The sequence below is a fragment of the Agelaius phoeniceus genome (genome assembly GCF_051311805.1).
Source record: "Agelaius phoeniceus isolate bAgePho1 chromosome W unlocalized genomic scaffold, bAgePho1.hap1 SUPER_W_unloc_2, whole genome shotgun sequence".
In the NCBI taxonomy this organism is placed as follows: Eukaryota; Metazoa; Chordata; class Aves; order Passeriformes; family Icteridae; genus Agelaius; species Agelaius phoeniceus.
The window spans coordinates 1,149,699-1,169,796 of NW_027509867.1; the positions used below are offsets into that span (position 1 = coordinate 1,149,699).

General features: G+C 51.5%; 1 protein-coding gene across 1 annotated transcript in view; it reads left to right on the forward strand.

Annotated features, from left to right (window-relative positions):
• Nucleotides 1-20,098, forward strand: part of LOC143692629 (uncharacterized) — a 331,852-nt gene that overhangs the window by 50,811 nt on the left and 260,943 nt on the right. The window contains 1 exon segment of the mRNA XM_077172880.1: nucleotides 11,364-11,531. Within this exon segment, the coding sequence (XP_077028995.1) occupies nucleotides 11,364-11,531 (168 nt within the window).

Sequence of the window (20,098 nt, forward strand, 5' to 3'; positions counted from 1 at the left end):
GTAACAGGGTGAAAAACAATAAACATGGAGAAGTCGAGCACAGTACGAGGGGTAGGATTCAAAGACCTGAGATAAAGGCGAAGCAACAACATAAACACTTGAGGGTAGAACACTGTAGAACAATAAACCTGTAGGGGAAACAAGTAACCAATAGGGGAGGAGAACTTAGCCAAGTTAGCATAACAACACTAAAGGCTTATGGGGGAACTCTCAAACTCACCCTAAGTTAAACAAATGATTCCCAGGGCTTGAAACTCACACCCAGTTCTTCAAGGGTAAAATCTGTCTGACTCTGAGTTACAGCTGGGCTAACTCCCACACCGCTGCTTTGCTCTGGCCCCTTGGGACCATGTGGCCAACAGAGCCACAATGATGTCCTTGGTTCCACGAGGCCCCACAGTGTCACAATGGTGCCTTGGATCCATGGTGCTCTGCAGTGTCACAATGGCCCCTGCATTTCACAAGGCTCCCAAATGTCACATTGGTCTCCATAGGAAGGAAACCACGGAGCCCTCGTGTTTCAGGAGCTGATGAACAGCAACCACCAGAGGCCAAGGCAAGCCTGACCTGTCTGTCCTGGCAGGTTTGCTTGGAGCAGCCCTTGGATATTTGAAATGATGAATGTGGAATCCTAATTTCAGACATTTGTGCCTGGAAAAGGATGATTTTTTCCATACTAGAAAAGCACAAGAGCCCTTTCCAGTGTTTGGAAAATAGGTGAGTGCTGCCCCTCAGGAGTTAACGACTAGTCAGACCTGTCTGTCCTGGGAAATTTTGTCCTGCAGTAAAGGTTGGATACACAAAAAATTGGAGGCGGAATCCAAATTTTGGCCATGGATGCCTGGAAAAAATGGACAGTTCTTTTCCATAAGAAGGAAAGCCCAGAGCCCCAGTGTTTCAGGGGCAGATGGGAGTGGCCTTCCACATTCCAAGGTCAGCCAGACCTGTCAGGTGGGCCCTGGGTGGCCAAGGCAGCCACACCTGTTTCATGTTCCCTTGGTTCCACAGGGCCCTGCAGTGTCACAATGGCTCCTTGCTCCCATGATGCCCTCAGGTGTCATAATGGCCCCTTGGTTACACAAGTCCTTAAGGATCTTAATGGTCTCCATGGTTCCACAAGGCCCCACAGTGTCATAATGGTCTATTGGTTCCATGAAGCCTGGCTGTGTCCAATGGCACCTTGGTTCCATTGGGGCCCAGTAGTGCAACAATGATTCCCTTGGTTCCACAAGTTCCCACAGTGTCACAATGGCCCCTTCCTTCCATGAGGCCCCACAGTGTCACAGTGGTCTCCATGATTCCATGGGGCCTTGCAATGCCACAATGCTCTCCATGGATCCACGGTGCCCTGCAGGATCACAACGGCCCTTTGGCTCCACGAGGCCCTGAAATGCAGCAATGGCCTCTTGGTTCCACAAAGCCCTGCTGCTTCACACTGGCCCCTTGGGACCATGCGGCCCAGCAGAGTCACAGTGATGTCCTTGGTTCCACGAGGCCCCACAGTGTCACAGTGGCCCCTTGGATCCATGGTACCCTGCAGGGTCACCATGTTCCCCTTGGTTCCACAAGTTCCTACAGTGTCACAGGTTCCACAAGGGCCTGCAGTGTCACCATGGCCCTTTGGCTCCACAACGCCCCGCAGTGTCACAATGGTCTCCATAGGAAGGAAACAAGCAAGCGCAGTGGTGCAGGGGCAGATGAGAGGCAGTCACCAGAGGCCAAGGCTGGCCAGACTTGACTGTATGGGCTGATTTTGTCCAGGAGTAACCCTTGGATATAGGGAATTTTAGACACAGAATCCCAATTTTGGCCATGGGTGCCAAGACAAGAAAGGCAGTTCTTTCCCATAGGAATAAAAGCACAGAGCCCCAGTGCTTCATGGTCAGATGGGAAGTGGCCCTTGACATGCCAAATTCAGTGGGACCTGTCAGACAGCCCCCAGGAGGCCAAACCAGGCAGACCTGTTCCATGTCCCCTTGATTTCAGGGGTGCCCACACTGTCACAGTGTAATCCTTGATTCCATGAGGTCTGGCAATGTCACAATGGCTTCTTGGTTTCATGAGCCCCAACAGAGTCACAGGGTTCCCGTGGCTCCATGCGGCCCCGCTGTGTCACAATGGCTCCTTGTTTCTATGGGCCCCACTGTTTGATTACTGACCCTTGCTTCTATAGGGCCCATGATTTGCACAATGGTCTCCTTGATTCCATGATTCCTGGATTCCACAGTCTCACCATCGTTTCCTTGGATCTCCATTGTCACAACTGAGCCATGGCTCCATGAGGTTCCGTAGTGTCACCGTGGTCGCTGTCAGAGGCTGGATGAGATCCATGTCCTGAGACACCTTGGGATGCTCGGAATGCCCGTGTGGGGCCAGGGCCGGGTCAGGCCTTGGTTTGTGGTGGGACAGAGCCCCGCCCCCAGCCCTGGCCTGGCAGAGCTGCCAATCACACAGCAGGGGGTGATGTTAACCCAGCTCTGATTGGCTGAGCTGTCAATCAATCAATCACACACCAGCAGCTGGTGCGACCCTGACTCTGATTGGACGAGCAACTGGAAGTCCCACCTCAGGGGTGGGGCCATGAAGGCCCAGGGGGTTAAAAGCCAGAGCACGAGGCCAGCCCAGGGTGTGGATCCTGCCTTCTGCTGGGGTTCCTCTGTTGGTGATGCTGGAACCCCAGCAGTTGGTACCCATGTGCGTGTCATTCTATGGATCGTCTGTCTTTTTGTTTTTCCCTATTTCTTCTCCTTCTAGTCCTACTTACCTGGAACATTTTTGGGTTACTTTGCATGTTAAGGGTTAAAAGATTTTAGATTAAAAGGCCACAGCGAATATTTCTCTGTCTGCGCTGAGGGGTCCTGACCCCCTAGAGAAACACTGCCTTTAACCTTCACCCATGGAGAGGACTTCCGGGACTTTGAGACAGATTAGAATTTACCAAAGTGGAAAATAGATTAGAGGCTAGTATAGCATGTCACTTGGGTGAGAAATTTAGGGTTTTGGATTTTTAGTATGCTGTAGATAGGAGGCAAGATGGAGGAATTTGGGTGTAGTCCCTGTCTTCTTCATCTGCTCCATTTTCTGCAGTGTTGGTGGCACAGGGTGTTTGGTCAAGGAAAGCACAGTGCAGAGGTTTTGTGGACAGTCAAGGGACGAGTTATTGGTTGATAAGTCGAAATACTGTAGGTTTTAAGAATTAATTGGATGAGACAACTTTAAAAGACCTTGAAACTGTACATTTTAGAGCCATTTTGAGGTATTTTCCCAGCATGCTGAGCCTGGTGTGGACAGCAATGCAAAACTTTAGATAAGATAAGAAAAAACAAGAAGCTGAAGACTGAAAAAGTCCCATGCATCTCCTTTTACCTGGCACAGAACTGCTACAGAGGGTTTCCCCCATCCAAGGAGCCCCCAGAAAGGCCCAATGTAAAACAAACATCAATAACTGGTGCCCAAAAAATATTTGTAATAGGTTGACTTTTTTCCATAAAGTTGTTTACTGAAGGGTGTTGTCTTAATAGACCAATCATGTGAAATGTGTTGATTAAATGACCAGTGAGGTCTACCTGTAGCAAATCAAGATATAAAAGAAGAGGATTGAAAAAACAGGTGGCTTTTAGCACTTAGCCTTCTGATCTAAGTCTGTGTCATCTCTGACTCAAAGGTGAAATTTGGGGATCTGTGGGGGCTATTGGGGATCCTTTCTGCACCTTGAGACTCAACACAAGCTTCTCTAATAAACTTTGCCTGAAGCTCCCACTGTGCCCATGAGAGTAACCCCTGTGAGTGTCTGGGCCATCCCGGCTCTTTGGCACCCTGGGGACTCCTGAGATGTCACCGTGGAGCCCCCGTGAGTGCCTGTGACAGATGGGTGCCTTTGCAGCCCAAGGTGCCCTGGGATGTCACCGTGGAATGGCTGTGACTGCCTCTAACCACAGGGCTCTTTACCATCCCCAGAAAGCCCTGGGAGGTCTCCATGGAGCCCCTGGCTCTGCCTGTGACATTCCAGCTCTGGAACAGCCTGGAGACTCTTGGAAAGTCCCCATGGAACCCCTCTGAGGGCCTGTGGCAACTCGGTTCCTTAACAGGCAGCCATCGCCAGCCCCCTGTTGCTATGGTCAGTTTCCATGGCAACCATCCCCAGCCCCCTGTTGCTATGCTCAGTCCCTTGGCAGCTCCATGGAGACCCCATGCCAGGGGTGGTTGCCATGGACACCAGCTCAGGCCTGCAGCCAGAGCCCGTTGCCATGGCAACCATTGGCAGCCCCATCCCCAGGCTGATGGGATCCCAGAAGCACAGAATTGGCTGAGCTGGGAGGGACCCATCAGCATCCTCCACTCCAACTGCTGGCCCTGCACAGGACACCCCAACAATGCCAGCCTGGGCCTGGCAGCGCTGGCCAAACGCTGCTGCAGCTCAGAGAGCCCTGGAGCTGGGACCCTTCCCTGGGGAGCCTGGCCAGGGCCCCAGCAGCCTCTGGCCAAAAACCTTTTCCTGACATCCAAGCTGAGCCTGCCCCGACTCAGCTGCAGCCACTCCCTCCACTCCTGTCCCTGGGCACCAGGGGGAAGAGGTTCCCACAGCCCCAGCCAGGGACCCGCTCCCAAGGCTGCTGCCATGGCCACCAGGGCTGCCACCAGCTGGGATGCTCGGTTTCCACGGGCCGGGCTTCAGCAATGGGATTCCCCAATTTCCTGCTCCCTCTAAAACCGCGCTGCCCTCGCTGCCCTCCCGCCTCCCATGGAAAGCACAAAAGGCAAAGATCCCAGGCTGGGATAGGAACAATTTATTGGGAACAGCAACGAGATAAAGAACAAAGGGAACAGAAAAAATATTGATAACAGAAGGGATAAGTAAAACTACTTGCAGAGAAAACTACAACATCAACAACTGGCTCTTCCTGGTAATGTATTTCCTCCTGCCTGGAAAGGACACCCTTCTCCTCAGGGAGAGAGAGAGAGAGAGAGTCCCTTTCCTGTCGCTGGCAATGACCTGAGGTGGGAGTGAATGTAATGATACAGCCATGGCCAGACCCTCATGTTCTCCAATCCCACATCACGTCATTGGCAGGGGCAACAAAATGTACAGGTGTCTTCCCAGCATGGATCACAGGGAACATGGATCACCAGGGCTCTAACCAACATGGGGTCTCCAAAGGGGGATGAAGATGGAGCAGTGAACGAAGCTCCTCCTGAAATTGGGGCATTTGCAGGGTTTCTCTTACCAGTGACTTCGTTGGTGTCTTGTCAAGTGAGAGCTCTGGGTGAAGCTCTTTCCACACTGGGGACACTCGTAGGGCCTCTCCCCAGTGTGGATGCGCTGGTGCCTGATGAGGTGGGATGTCTGCTTGAAGCCCTTCCCGCAGTCAGGGCAGTGGAAGGGCCTCTCCTCTGAGGGAATTCGCTCATGCAGGTGGAGGCTGGAGCTGGTCTGAAACCTCTTCTGACAATGGGGACACTCGTAGGGCCTCTCCCCAGTGTGGATGCATTGGTGGATGATGAGGGCAGAGCTGCAGCTGAAGCCCTTCCCACACTCCCCACACTCGTAGGGCCATTCCCCAGTGTGGATCATCTGGTGACTGATCAGGGTGCTGCTCTGCCTGAAGCTCTTCCCACACTCCAAGCACTTCTGGGGCTTCTCCCCATTGTGAAGCTGCTCATGGACCACCAGCTCTGAGCTCTGGCTGAAGCTCTGTCCACCTTCCTGGCTCAGGGTGGGTCTTTCCTCCTCAGAGCACACTGGGCTGGGTTTGGAGCCCCTCCTTCTGTGGGATCTCTGGGGATTTTTCCTCCCCATTGGAATTCTGCACTGTGGAGCCACTCAAAACTGCCTTTTCCACGAGGTTCTGCCAAGGGGATTTGTCCTCCCTGGTCTCCATCCTCAGCTTCTTCCCTGGGGGAGGAAGGACAAGGAGAGGATGGGATTTGCCTCCATGCCAGAGGGAAGGGGAAGGAGATCCCCCCAGTGCATCCCCGGCAGGACGGGGTTGGCAGCAGGGTTGTCCTGCAGCCGGGGGCTGTGCTGGGCTGGGAGATGGAGCAGGAGAGAGGGGGAAAGGGGCACTGACTTCCTCCTCACCTTCCTGCATGTCCCGGGGCTCCTTCCTCTTCCTTGCAGCCTCCTCCTCCATCTGGCAAAGGTTTGGGGATGTGAAATCCTGTTTTGGGAGGAAAGCAAGGGATGAGCGCATTGAATTTTGTACTGGTTTCAAGGCAAACCTGGGGAGGGTCTAGGCGATAATTACAATTTAAAAAGAAAAGAAGATCAAAGCAATGATGCAGAAACACTGCCTTAAACTGACAGAGTCAGGATATAACCTGACATCCTGTTGCTGGTCAGGGTGGTGGCAGCAGTCCCATTAAATGGTGGCTGCAGTCCTGTTGGAGAGATGAACGTGATTCTGTCCAAGCAGTGATCCTGTAGAAGGGTCTGGTCTTCCTCTGGAGGTCCAGGGGTGGTTCTGGAGCTCTTGTCCTCTGGGAATCCAGTAGGCAAGCTGCTCCTGGTGTTGCAAGGCTCACCTTATATGCAGGTAGGAATGCTTGGATCCTCCCCCTGGGCGGAGCATCCCACAATGGGAGGATGGAATTTTATCAGTCCTGCAGTGACACTCAATGGCCCATTCCCAGAAGATATCTCCCCTGGAGGGCGTTATCAGGGCTGAGTCATGGAAGAGATCAAGAACACTGCCCCACCTGTTTAGAGCAGTTGATGAAGATGGGCATTGAAAACATGCATTTGGTTCCATCTAACACTGCAGCCTGAAACAGTGGGGGAATCCCTGCTCAGAGGGGTGAACACCACCCCCCTTACCCAAACTGGCTCAGGTGTAAAACCCCAACCCTGGGAAGGCCACACACACAGGGGACAATGTCACACTTGCCCTGCCCCAGGGGAGGTCTCTGTCCCTGTCACTCTGTGGCTGTCCCCCCTTTTCTCTTTCACAGGCCGGGGGCTTTGCCAAATCTAAGAATAATTTTTTTCTTTGTCCCTGTCACCTTTGTGACATCTACACAGAACTTTCCCTTCCTTTTCATAATCTTTTCCTAAAAGAGGTATTGCAATGTATTGGGCCGAATTTCCACTTTTCTTTTATCAGAATGTGGCAGCAGCTGAGCTGGAGCTGTGCAGGACCAATGGATTTTGGAATTGCCACAAAATTGCTTCTACTGTGAGTTTATTGAATTTTGGGATTTGTTTGCATTTTCACCACAAGTGACTTGTGGGAAGAGCAAATTCAAGGCATTTTCTGTAGGGTTAAGTTTGATTTTTGTCAAGAAATCACTTTACTTTGTCCGGTGCCCAGGGGATGCTCAAGGGGGTCTCTGAGCCCTCTCACACTGGGGGATGCTTGGGAGTGGCTTGGTTGTCCCTGTCCCTGTGACCCCAGGCCATTCCCCAGGGTTGTCCCTGTCCCTGTCACCCCAGGCCATTCCCCAGGGGTGTCCCTGTCCCTGTCACCCCAGGCCATTCCCCAGGGCTGTCCCTGTCCCTGTCACCCCAGGCCATTCCTCAGGGGTGTCCCTGTCCCTGTCACCCCAGGCCATTCCCCGGGGTGTCCCTGTCCCTGTCACCCCAGGCCATTCCCCAGGGGTGTCCCTGTCCCTGTCACCCCAGGCCATTCCCCAGGGTCTCCATCATTCTCACCCCAGGGAATGCCTGGGGGGTCTCCCTCCCTCTCTCCCCTGTGCCAGGGGGTGCTCGGGGCAGTCTCTGTCCCTCTCAGCCCAGGGGATGCTCGGGGCTCTCTGTCCCCTGGCCCTGGGGGATGCTCGGGGGGTCTCCATCCCTCTGGCCTCAGGCAATGCCTGTGCAGGGCTGGGCACCAGGGGCTCTGTGTCCCTCTCACCGCTGAGGCTGCTCAGGGCTGGGGGGGCTCTGCCACCTTCTCACCCCTGGCGAGGCCGGGGGGGTCTCTGTCCCTCTCAGCCCTGCTGGGACCCCACCCAAACATCATCGGGGTCACAGGGACAGAGACACCCCCAAAGCCCCAGAAGGGCTGAGCCTGGGATTTGGTTTGGGGCTGAGGATTTAGGAAGGGGCTGGAATTGGGGCTGGGCTTGGAGTTGGGGCTGAGATTTGGATTAGAGCAGGGATTGGGGTTAAGGCTAGACATGGGATTGGCTTTAGGGCTGGGGTTGGGATTGCGTCTGGGGCTAGATGAGTGTGGGGCTGGGGTGAGACTAAATACAAAACTGTGAGTGTGTCTGAACATGGAGTGAGATTGAGATCAGGATCAGGGTCAGGTTTGGGAATGAGCTCACGCAGAGCGGGACGGGGGGATGTCAGTGTGGGATGTTTTGGGGAAAATCATGGATTGGGGAAAAACAAGGTGTGAATGCCTTGTGCTGGGGATTCCTCCTACCCAAGTCCATCTCTAGAAGTCACCTGATGTCCATAAAAACCTTCAAAAATCAAGAGCGAAAAAAGCTACCAGGAGTGTGCCATTTCCAGTCTCATCCCTCTGGGGTTCTGGTGGTTCCCCCTCTCAGGGCTGCTGGGGATCCCATGGGCCAAGGGGATCCCCCCTCTCCAGGGTCCTGCTTAGGGATGCTGGGGGGTTTTGGGGTCCCCTTCTCCAGCCTCACCCCAGACCAGCCACTTGGGGCTCTCCATTCTTCCCAGGACTCTGGCCTGGTATAGCACAAATTTGGGAGAAAATCTCCAAAAGAGTTTCCTCCAGAAAGCTGATTTAAGAGGCCCCTCCCCACACCAGATTGGGAAAAGATTTCCATGGAGGAAAGGGGAAAAATCTGTTGATTTAACAGGAAAAGCATTTACCAGCATAAAAAATGAACAATATTAAACAATAAACCTCTTGCCACTCCAAAAGAGATGACCAACTCCGAAAGTCCCTCTGTGGGCTGTAGCTCGCCTCATTCAGTCCCTTATCAGTCTCTTATCAGTCTCTTATCAGCCTCTCCAGCACTGGAAATGCCACCGGTCAGGCTTGGCCAGGTGGTCCACAGGTGGGAGCTGCCAGTGGTGTTCTGGGTGTTCAGTGCAGAGCTGGTTCAGGTTTAAACCACTCCAAAGAAAAAGAAAAACCACAGTCCAGGGAACTTCTCTGCCTCAGAGAGCTAAAAACTAACTAAAAGCAAAGGAGAGCTCTGTCCCGCCCTCTGTCCATCCAGGAGCCGGAATGTGGAGGAGTGAGTGCAGTGTCTGAAAACAAACTGCAGCTTCTTCCTCCTCCCCTTGGCTCTCAGAACCAGCCTTAAAGGTGCAGAACTCATTTCTGGGCTAAACGGACCGATGGGGCACGAGCATCATGAAGTCACCCCAGGACGCGCCCCTGTCAGGGTCAGGGGGTCCCATCCCCGCCTCATCTCCGGGCTGCCGGGGGTGCCCCAGCTCCGGTATCGCCCCTTCCCCTCTCCCCGCCCCGGGGGTCCCCCGTTCCACAGCCCCGGCTCTCACGGGGATCCCCATAAACCAATGTCCCGCCCCGTCGGTACGGGGCCATCCCCACGTGGATCCCCCGGGACCCTCCCGAGGGGCGATCGCGGCTCCTCTGCCCCCGAAAAAGCTCCTCTTAGGGAGCCCGGAGATACCCGGGGCTCGAGTCCGGGATCTGCCGGCTCCGAACACTCTCCAAAAAAATCCTCCCGGACACCCCTGGCTGGAGTTATTTGGGAATTTAGCTACTTGAGCTGGGCTTCTTGTAGGACTTTTAGCAACCCTGTGTTCCTCACCTTGGAGTAAATGAACTTTATCAGTCACTCTGATATCATTTGCTCCCTCTCCCCCTGTGATATTAAGAAACTTTTCAAGGAAAGACAACAAAATATTTTCTTTTTCCTGGCCACTCACAACAGCCATTTTCCTCATCATTTCTCCCATAAGTTCCACAGGAGGAAGGAGGGACTGTTTCCAAGTTTCCAAGAGTTCCTCCAGAGAGAACCACCACCTCCTCAGAGGAGGGAACCACGATGCTGTCAAAGGCACTTGGAGTCAGACAACAGTGCCCTGAACTCACTGTGCCAAAATAATGTTGCAATTTGGTTAAGAAAATTTCCGGAGTAATGCCTCCACCTCAATTAAGGTGCTAACAAGACCAAATCCAAGGTGGATTTTATTAAACAGTAAATGTGAGGTAGAGAGAGAGATGGAAAGAAAGAGAAAAGGGGGGACAGCAAGGGAGTGACAGGGACAGAGACCTCCCCTGGGGCAGGGCAAGTGTGACATTGTCCCCTGTGTGTGTGGCCTTCCCGGGGTGGGGGTTTTACACCTGAGCCAGTTTGGGAAAGGGGGGTGGTGTTCACCCCCTGAGCAGGGATTCCCCCACTGTTTCAGGTTGCAGTGTAAGATGGAACCAAATGCATGTTTTCAATGCCCATCTTCATCAACTGCTAGAAACAGGTGGGGCAGTGTTCTTGATCTCTTCCATGACTCAGCCCTGATAACGCCCTCCAGGGGAGAGATCTTCTGTGAATGGGCCATTGAGTGCCACTGCAGGACTGATAAAATTCCATCATCCTATTGTGGGATGCTCCACCCAGGGGGAGGATCCAAGCATTCCTGCCTGGATATAAGCTGAGCCTTGCAACACCAGGAGCAGCTTGCCTACTGGATTCCCAGAGGACAAGAGCTCCAGAACCACCCCTGGACCTCCAGAGGAAGACCAGACCCTTCTACAGGATCACTGCTTGGACAGAATCACGTTCATCACTCCAACAGGACTGCAGCCACCATTTAATGGGACTGCTGCCACCACCCGGAGCAGCAACAGGGTGTCAGGTTATATCCTGACTCTGTCAGTTTAAGGCAGTGTATCTGTATCATTGCCCTGATCTTCAATTTCTTATTAAATTGTAATTCTGACTTAGACTCTCCCCCAGGTTTCCCTTTAATCCTGTACAAAAGACCACATGTTCACCCTTTCTTTGGTCCCCAAAACAGGATTTCCCATTCTCAAACCTTGACTCAATGGAGGAGGAGGCAGTGAGGAAGAGGAAGGAGCCCTGGGATACCCAGGCAGGTGAGGACGCAGTCAGTGCCCCTTTCCCCCTCTCTCCTGCTCCATCTCCCAGCCCAGCACGGCCCCCGGCTGCAGGACAACCCTGCTGCCAACCCCGTCCTGCTGGGGATGAACTGGGGGGATCTCCTTCCCCTTCCCTCTGGCACGGAGGCAAATCCCATCCTCTCTTTGTCCTTCCTCCCCCAGGGAAGGAGCTGAGGATAGATACCACAGAGGACAAATCCCCATGGCAGAACTTTGTGGAAGAGGCTGTTTTGAGTTGCTCCATGGCACAGGAATTCAACAGGCCGGAAATGCCTGGAAGATCTTACATGAGGAAGGGCTCCAAACCCAGCCCAGTGTGCTCTGAGGAGGAAAGACCCACCCTGAGCCACCCTGAAGGTGGGCAGAGCTTCAGCCAGAGCTCAGAGTTGGTGGTCCCTGAGCAGCTTCATGATGGTGAGAAGCCCCACAAGTGCTTGGAGTGTGGGAAGAGCTTCAGGCAGAGCAGCACCCTGATCAGCCACCAGATGATCCACACTGGGGAATGGCCCTATGAGTGTGGGGAGTGTGGGAAGTGTGATGGTGTTCGCTGGGTTCTTAGGATGAGAGAAGAGACAAGAATGTCGACTCCATGTTTCAGAAGGCTTGATTTATTATTTTATGATATATATTATATTAAATCTGTGCTACAAGAATAGAAGAAAGTATATTATCAGAAGTCTAGCTATGAATAGAAAAGGAATGATAACAAAGGCTTGTGACTGACTGAGACAGTCCGGACAGCTGGACTGTGAATGGCCATTATTAGAAACAACCACATGAGACCAATCACAGATCCACTTGTTGCATTCCACACCACCAAATTATCATGGTTTACATTTTGTTCCTGAGGCCTCTCAGCTTCACCAGAGAAAAAATCCTAAGGAAAGGATTTTTCAGAAAATATCATGGCTACAGGGAAGGGCTTCAGGTGCATGTCCCACCTCATCACCCACCGGCGCATCCACACTGGGGAGAGGCCCTACGAGTGTCCCCAGTGTGGGAAGAGCTTCCCCAGCAGCTCTCACCTGACCAGACACCAACAGATCCACCCACAGGGGAAGCCCTGCAACATCTCTGACTGTGGGAAGAGCTTCCTGCACTGCTCCAACTCCATGCCCCATGAGAGGACCCACTTTGGGCAGAGCCCTGGTAACCCACATTCCCTGTGATCCATGTTGGGAGGAGATCTTGATGGTTATCCTTTTGGTCTGGCCCTAATTTTCTTCTGATTTGTCTCTATTACTTAAAAATAATACGACTAAAAAGAAAGTAATTGATCAAAGATGTCTAAAGTGCCACAATTTAACAGGTATTTCAGATGGAATTTATGGTTTGGGGACATATTTTGGGGGATTTGTGGGTTCTTGGGTGATTTCAGGAAGTGTTCTCCGTATCTTTGCACTCCAAAGTCAAGATGATTTGATCAGTCACCTCAAAATTACTTAATTGCCCTGAAAAAAACTCAGTCATACCCCACAAGGGCTCAATCCCACCTCAAATTGGCTTGTTCCCACCTCAAAAAAAAAATCAGTCCCATGTCAAAATTACTCAATTCCACAGCCTCTAGGGTGAGATGGGATTGGAAGGAGATTTGGGGAAGTGGCATACAAATTTGGAGAAGTGGGATCAGGATTGTGTGGGGCTGGGTGTGTGGGATGTATTTTGACAATAAATAAAACATTCAGATTATTAACTTCTATCCCATTCATTTTCCATCAGTTCCGGTTTGTTTTTCAGAGTGCCACCTTCTCAGCTGATTGTGTTTGTGTCCTCCTTTCTCTCCTGCCTTTCTTTGCCTGCTCTGTTTCTCTCTCAGTGTCTCCCTTGACCCAGGGCATCTCCCACCAAAGACCCTGCCCTGATTTAATTCCCAATCCATGAGCTACAACAACCATGGGTGAAGTTATGAAGGCTGGCAGTGAAATGTCACTGTAAGATCTTGCTCCACTTGGCTTTTGGCTCCTTCTTAGGGCTTTGCCTTCAAGGGCAGGAACATCTTTTCCTGTCTGGGAACTGGAATTCCAGCCCCTGGCAGTGTGTGCCATGGATCCCAGAGGGGCATTCCCGAGGCTGCCAGGGTGCTGCTCCTGCCGTGCCTCCCAAGGAGCTGTGCAGGGCCAGGGCACAAGGTCCAGCAGCTCTGTTGGTTCTGCAGTGCCACAAGGGCCCCTGGTTCCATGAGTTTCCCTACTGCCAACAGCGGTTCCTTGGTTCCCATGATGCCCTGCTGCTGTGTCACCATGGATATTTGGTGCCATGAAGTTCTTCAGTGTCACAATGGCCTCCTTGGATGGGCAGTGTCACCATGGACCATTGGCTCCAGGCAGCCCCGCTGGGTCACCATGGACTCCTTGGTTCCATGAGGATCTGGGGGTGTCTCCATGGTCTCCTTGGATCCCCAGTGTCACAATGGACCACTGGATCCACATGGCCCTGCTGTGTCACCATGGCCCCTTGGTTCCATGGCACCCCAGGGTCACAATTGACACCTTGTTTCCATGTCACCCCAAAATGGCCCCTTCATTCCATGAAAAATACAAAAGTTTTGTAGAAACATTGAGAAGATCCTGCTTAACACACCTGGGAACATCTGTTTGCATTCCAAAGAGAGGTTAAAGGTGAGGATGGCACCAGCAGCTTCCATCTGCAACAGATATCCTGGGAAAGGACAGGGACAGAGAATTCAGGTGGAAGACTCAGAGAATTCTGCTTCCAGAGATCATTTCTGCTCACACTGTCCCTTGGAGAAAGGTGACACCATTCCAGGCAGCCTGGACTGAGCAGGTGGCTCCTGAGTGGGGTTTGTTGTTCAGGAAACCTGCTCAGGCTTTTCCACTCTTTCCTCACCAACAGGAAAACTTCTCCTGGGTCTGTGTGCAGGCAGAGCCCTGAGGAGAGCAGGTGGGACACGGTGCAATGGGCTGGGACATGGAGCTGCAGAGCTCAGGGGACAAGGTTCTGCTGCAGGGCACAGGGATGTCAGTGCCAGGTGGGCCATGTCAGACACGGTGAGGCTGGGGGTGAGGAGCAGCTGGTCCAAACAGGGTCAGCCCTCAAGGGGCTCATTCTTCTCCATGCCCAGACCGCCTAAGGAGACATTCAACATTGTCGTGGTTTAGGGCAAATTTGGAGGAGAATTTCAAAATTAGGGCACCTCCAGAACGCAAACCCACACAGCCCCTCCCCCCAACCAGTTCGGGAAGGATTCCTCGTAGAGGAGTGGAAAGAACCTGTTTATTTAAGAGGCACAGCACCCCCAGCACACAAAATGAACAATACCAGATGACACCGCTCTGAAAAAAAAAAAAGACAAATTCAGAAAGTCTCTCTTTGGGGGGGTGGTCACTCTGTTCTCAGTCCCTCCGGCACTGGGGCAGCTGCTGCAGGCCACAAGTTGCAGGATCTTGGTGTTTCCCAGGTCCCAGTCCGGAGCAGGTTCAAAATGGTCAGAAAAAGGAAAGGAGAAACAGTCCAGGAAGAAATTGGACAGTTTAGCTAAACTAGCTAATGAGCAAAAGCAAGCAGAAGCGAAGCAAGCAAGAGCGAGAGAGAGAACAAAGCGAAAAGCAAAAGCAGAAAAAACAAAAGCTGCAGTCTCTGTGTCCCGCCAGGCTGATAAGAAAACCAAAACAAAACTTTCCCTCTTCAGAGCCGGTCTTAAAGGTACAGAACATAATAGCCAACATTAACAAAACACATGAATGGGGATACAAGCATCATAACATCACCCTAGGACAAGCATCAAGATCACCTGGGGAATGCTTCTATCTGCTCTTCTCGGACCTGAAAAATTAAAAAAAATAAACACTTGATTAAAGAAGAAAAGTCATGAGGTGCACGTTAAATTTCCTCCTTACAAGAATCCCAACTTCATTCCAATCAGCTGCACAAGCCCTGGAGACTTGAAGACCACTGAAGGAAGACAAAGCACCCCTAAGAGTTTTCTGTATTTTATTGAGCCCCACAAGGGACTTGGGGCTGAGTCCAGGACCCTCAGGCACTGAGAGAAGGCTGAAGAAGCTGCTCAAGGAGTCACAAGCAAAACTCAAAGTCCCTTGGAGCATCACTGGGCCCCACTGAGGGCAGGGAGGGCCAAAGGCTCCCCAGGGACTGCTGAGAGCAGATCCTTGAGGCCAGGATTGCAGGGAGCCACAGGCTCTGAGCAGGGAACTGCAATGCTGAGCAAGGCCTGGGCTGCCTGGGGGAAGCAGAAAGGCCAAGCCCTGAGCCCAGCCTGGGACAGCAGGGCCTGTCCCTCACGGCTGCCTCGGGGCTGTTTGTGGGGCACTGGGATGTGAGGGGCAGCAAGGACAAATGTCATAAACCTGTGTGACACTGCAGACCCTCATGGAACCAAGGGGCCAGTGGGACACTGTGGGAAGTTGTGGGACCAAGGGGATCATTGTGGCACTGTTGGGGCCATGGAACCAAGGGGTCAGTGTGACACTGTGGGGCCTCATGGAAACAAGAGGCCATTGTGAGCCTGCAGGGCTGGAACACCCCAGAACACTGAAATGCTGGGGGTTACCAAAGGTTCCTCTTCTTGAGTTTGGTGCACAAGAGAAACACCCACCAGATATTCTCAACATGGACAGATGCAAAGAATGTTCTTCTTTTTAGAAAGGGACCCACAAGGATCATCAAGTCCAGCTCTTAAGTGAATGGCCCACACAGGGATTGAAGCCACAGCCTCAGCAATACCAGCACCATGCTCTGAGCAACTGAGCTAGGAGGTCAAAATGACACCAAATTTTACTGGCAAAATATAGACAATCAAGGAACTTTTGCAAAGGGTTTAATACAACATCCACTTCAACAGAAAATGCTTATCGTAGTATTAACTTCATAAACTCAGCCCATTTAACCTAAAAACCGTTAACCCTTAAGATGTTAATCTACCCAAAAATGTGCCAGGTAAGTAGCATTAGAAGGAGAAGAAATAGAGAACAGAAAGACAGAAAATTCGTAGAAAGACACACACATAGGTACCAACAGCCGGAGTTCCAGCATCACCAACAGAGGAACCCCAGGAGAAGGCAGGACCCAGACCCTGGGCTGGCCTCCTGCTCTGGCTTTTAACCCCCTGGGACTTCATGGCTCCACCCCTGGGGTGGGACTGCCAGTTGCTTGTCCAATCAGAGCCAGGGTAGCACCAGCTGCTGGTGTGTGATTGATTGACAGCTCAGCCAATCAGAGCTGGGTTAGCACCGCCCCTGCTGTGTGATTGACAGCTCTGCCAGGCCAGGGCTGGGGGCGGGGCTCTGTCCCACCACAAACCAAGGCCTGACCTGGCCCTGGCCCCACATGGGCATTCCGAGCATCCCAAGGTGTCTCGGGACATGGATCTCATCCAGCCTCTGACAGCGACCACGGTGACACTACGGAACCTCATGGAGCCATGGCTCAGTTGTGACAATGCAGGTCCAAGGACATTATGGAACCTCATAGAATCAAGGACACCATTGTGCAACTCAGGGGCCCAATAGAAGCAAGGGTCAATGATCAAATATTGGGGCCCATAGAAACAAGGAGCCATTGTTTCACAGCGGGGCTGCGTGGGGCCAATGGACCCTTGTGACTCTGTTGGGGCTCATGAAACCAAGAAGCCATTGTGACATTGCCAGACCTCATGGAATCAAGGAGACCATTGTGACAGTGTGGGAATCCATGAAATCAAGGGAACATGGAACAGGTCTGCCTGGCTTGGCCTCCTGGGGGCTGTCTGACAGGTCCCACTGAATTAGACATGCCAAGGGCCACTTCCCATCTGACCGTGAAGCCCTGGGGCTCTGTGCTTTTATTCCTATGGAAAAGAACTGTCTTTCTTGTCTAAGCTCACATGGCTGAAATTAGGATTCCACCTCTAAAATTCCATATATTCAAGGGTTACTCTCCAAAAAAATCAACCAATACAGTCATGTCTGGCCAGCCTTGGCCTCTGGTGACTGCCTCTCATCTGCCCCTGCACCACTGGGGCTCACTTGTTTCCTTCCTACGGAGGCCATTGTGACACTGCAGGGCGTTGTGGAGGCAAAGGGCATTGTTACACTGTGGGAACTTGTGGAACCAAGGGGATGGATCATTGTGACACTGTGAGTACCATGGATCCATGGGGCCATTGTGACATGGTGGAGTCTTGAGGAACCCTGAAGACCATTTGGACACTTTGGGGTCTTCTGAAATGCAGAGGACACTGTGACCCTGCAGGGTACCATGGATCCAAGGCACCATTGTGACACTGTGGAGCCTCATGGAACCAAGGACATCTTTGTGGCTCTGCTGGGCCACATGATCCCAAAGGACCAGAGCAAAGCTGCGGTGTGGGAGTTAGCCCGGCTGTAACTCAGAGTCAGACAGATTTACCCTGGAAGAACTGGGCGTGAGTTTCAAGCCCTGGGAATCATTTGTTTAAATTAAGGTGAGCTTGAAAGTTCTCCAAAAAGCCTTTAGTGTTGTTATGCTAACTTGTCCAAGTTCTATTCCCCTATTGGTTACTTGTTTCCCCTATAGGGTTATTGTTCCAGAGTGTTCTACCCCCATGTGTACATGTTGTTGCTCCCCTTTGTCTTGGGTCTTAGGATCCTGCCCCTCATACTGTGCTCGACTTCTCCATGTTTATTGTTTTTCACCCTGTTTTTAAAGTTCCTTTTAAACAACTCCATTGATCCTTCTCCTTTTCGTTTTTGCCACCCTTGCCCTGAAGTCAGGGAACCAGAGAGGTTTGTCACAGCCACCCTCATTGTGACATTTGGCACCCGAACAGGGACCATGACACTCAGGGCTCCCTGTGTCAGTCACGTCAGCTGGGGTTAGCCGATGGATAGGCCAGTGCCCCCCGGGATTTTGGATTGTGCTGGGCCCAGTGGATTCATCGTTGCTTTGAGGGACCTTGCCCAGGATCGGCAGGGACAACGAAGGTTTCACCTGCATAGGATTGTAGGTGGTATTGGGGAAATGCAAAACATTTGTTGCCCTTTTTGCCACTGTTTTTTTACACTATACACCCATGTCCCATAACTGATTTGGGGTGTTCTGGTGGCTCTTCCCCATAAGGTGGAGAAAGAGAAAAATGGGCAGCCCGATGTCCAAAGTAGAAAGGAGCATTCATGGATGCTTTAATTCTCACTGATCATGACCAAATATTTTCAAAGAACAAATTAAAATCAATTGTGAGGTAGATCATTAAAAATTTTTCAGATGCCCCTGCTGACGAAATCCATACCATTGAATTTCGGGATTCAGTGGGAGTTAAACTGTACAACCTTTCGATCAAAAGGGACCCCATTGCACTCTGCATGCTCCCCATCTTCCACACCAACCTTGAGACCCTTCACCAGCAAGCAGTGTGTTGAAAACTCAATCCAAAGCTCACTCCTAACTCGGGACCTCCCCTCAAACCTGCCTTTCTCAGACCTTCCACGATGGTCCAAGATGGCAATGGCCACACAGTCTTGGAGCATCATGCCCTGGAGACTCAAGACGGAAGGAGCCTGAATGTGGCTCGGGAGCCCGACCATCCTCCCTCCATCTTGGCTCCTCCACTTCCTGCTACCACAGCCTTCTCTTCCGCCCTGAACGAACCTCCAGACTCCACCCCCACAACTGTGGGTCACGCCCCCACTGTCAATCATTCCACCTTCACCCTGGGCCATGCCTCCAGAACTCCGCCCCGGAAGTCCGCCATCCTAAATCAAGGCCTTCATCCCCAACACCTGACAAAGTGGCAGCGCCATTTGCCTCACCCTCCAGCAAATATATAACTCCCATGGTCAAAGATAATTAGCCCAGCTGTCACACTATTTGTAATGAATGTTTCTTCTCCAAGTTATTCTTCTTCCCCAGAAGACAGTTTGAACTCCCCAGAGCCACCTCGCCCCTCAACCCCAGAAGATCCCTGGGAAAGGAAGAAGACTGGCAAATAGTTTCATAATTACTTATTGCCCCATATGTTATGAAAGAAGGGGGCAGAATCCCAGGTATCAGCCATTGGTTTACAGGGAAATCAAGCAGCTGTTTAGGGCAGCTAATGACCATGGAAAGGACTCTACTTATTTTATTAGCCTAATGAGGGCCATGTTTACCGCATGTCTTAACCCCGTATGATTTAAAATATATTATAACCATGTTGTTATGACCTACACAATACACCCTGTGGGAAGAGGGATGGAATTTTTTGCTAAATCAATTAATAGCAGACTATGCTAATAATGAGGCAAGGTTGGAATTGACAATCAACCATCTAGCTGGAGAAGGACCACACAGCCTACCAGATGATCAAGCAGCAGGTATCCCCAGAGAAGTATTGGATGATATCAAAGAGATGGCTTTGAAAGCTTTAATCCAGGTATTGGATGGTAGCACCCCCAATTTGGACTATGTAAACATAAGACAAGAACATGGAGAGCCCTACATGAAATTTATTGATCACTTAAACAGGCACTAGAGAAACAAGTCCAGGATAAAAAGCTCAAAATGAAATACTAAAATCATTGGGAGTTGCCAATGCCAACCTAGAATGTAAGAAAGTGCTGTGTGCCCTTCCACTAGAGCTGGAACCCACACTCCTGCAGATGACTGAGGCCTGAAATTTCCTCAGAACAACAGAACACAGAGCAGCTGTACAAGCCCAGGCCTTTGGGCAAGGAGTTGCAGAAGCCCTAGGGGCCATGCAATTCCCCTTTAAGGGGCCCCAGCAACATCTACAGGCCCCAAAAATATGTTTCCAGTGTGGTCAACAAGGACATTTTAGAGAAGATTGTCCCCAAGGAGGAGGGGCCTATCCGGTCCCTAATGGATAATCAACATCAAATTAGGTGGAATTTCTCAAAAGGTAACTACACCAAGCAGCCAAAAACTGCCATTGGAGTGCAAGGTGGCCTCAGGCTATGGCACAAATGTTCAAGCCAATGATGCCTACAATCGCTGAATTGTACACCCATTACAGATAATGTAGCCCTAAACTCCAGCACCTCATCTCCCATTTGCCAACCACCTTACCACCAGGGGCAAAATTGAAGTTGGTGAGTCTGGAATCTGTTGTTTAAACTGATTATTTTGCCCATGAAATATCGACAGGACAGCTGGGGCCTGAA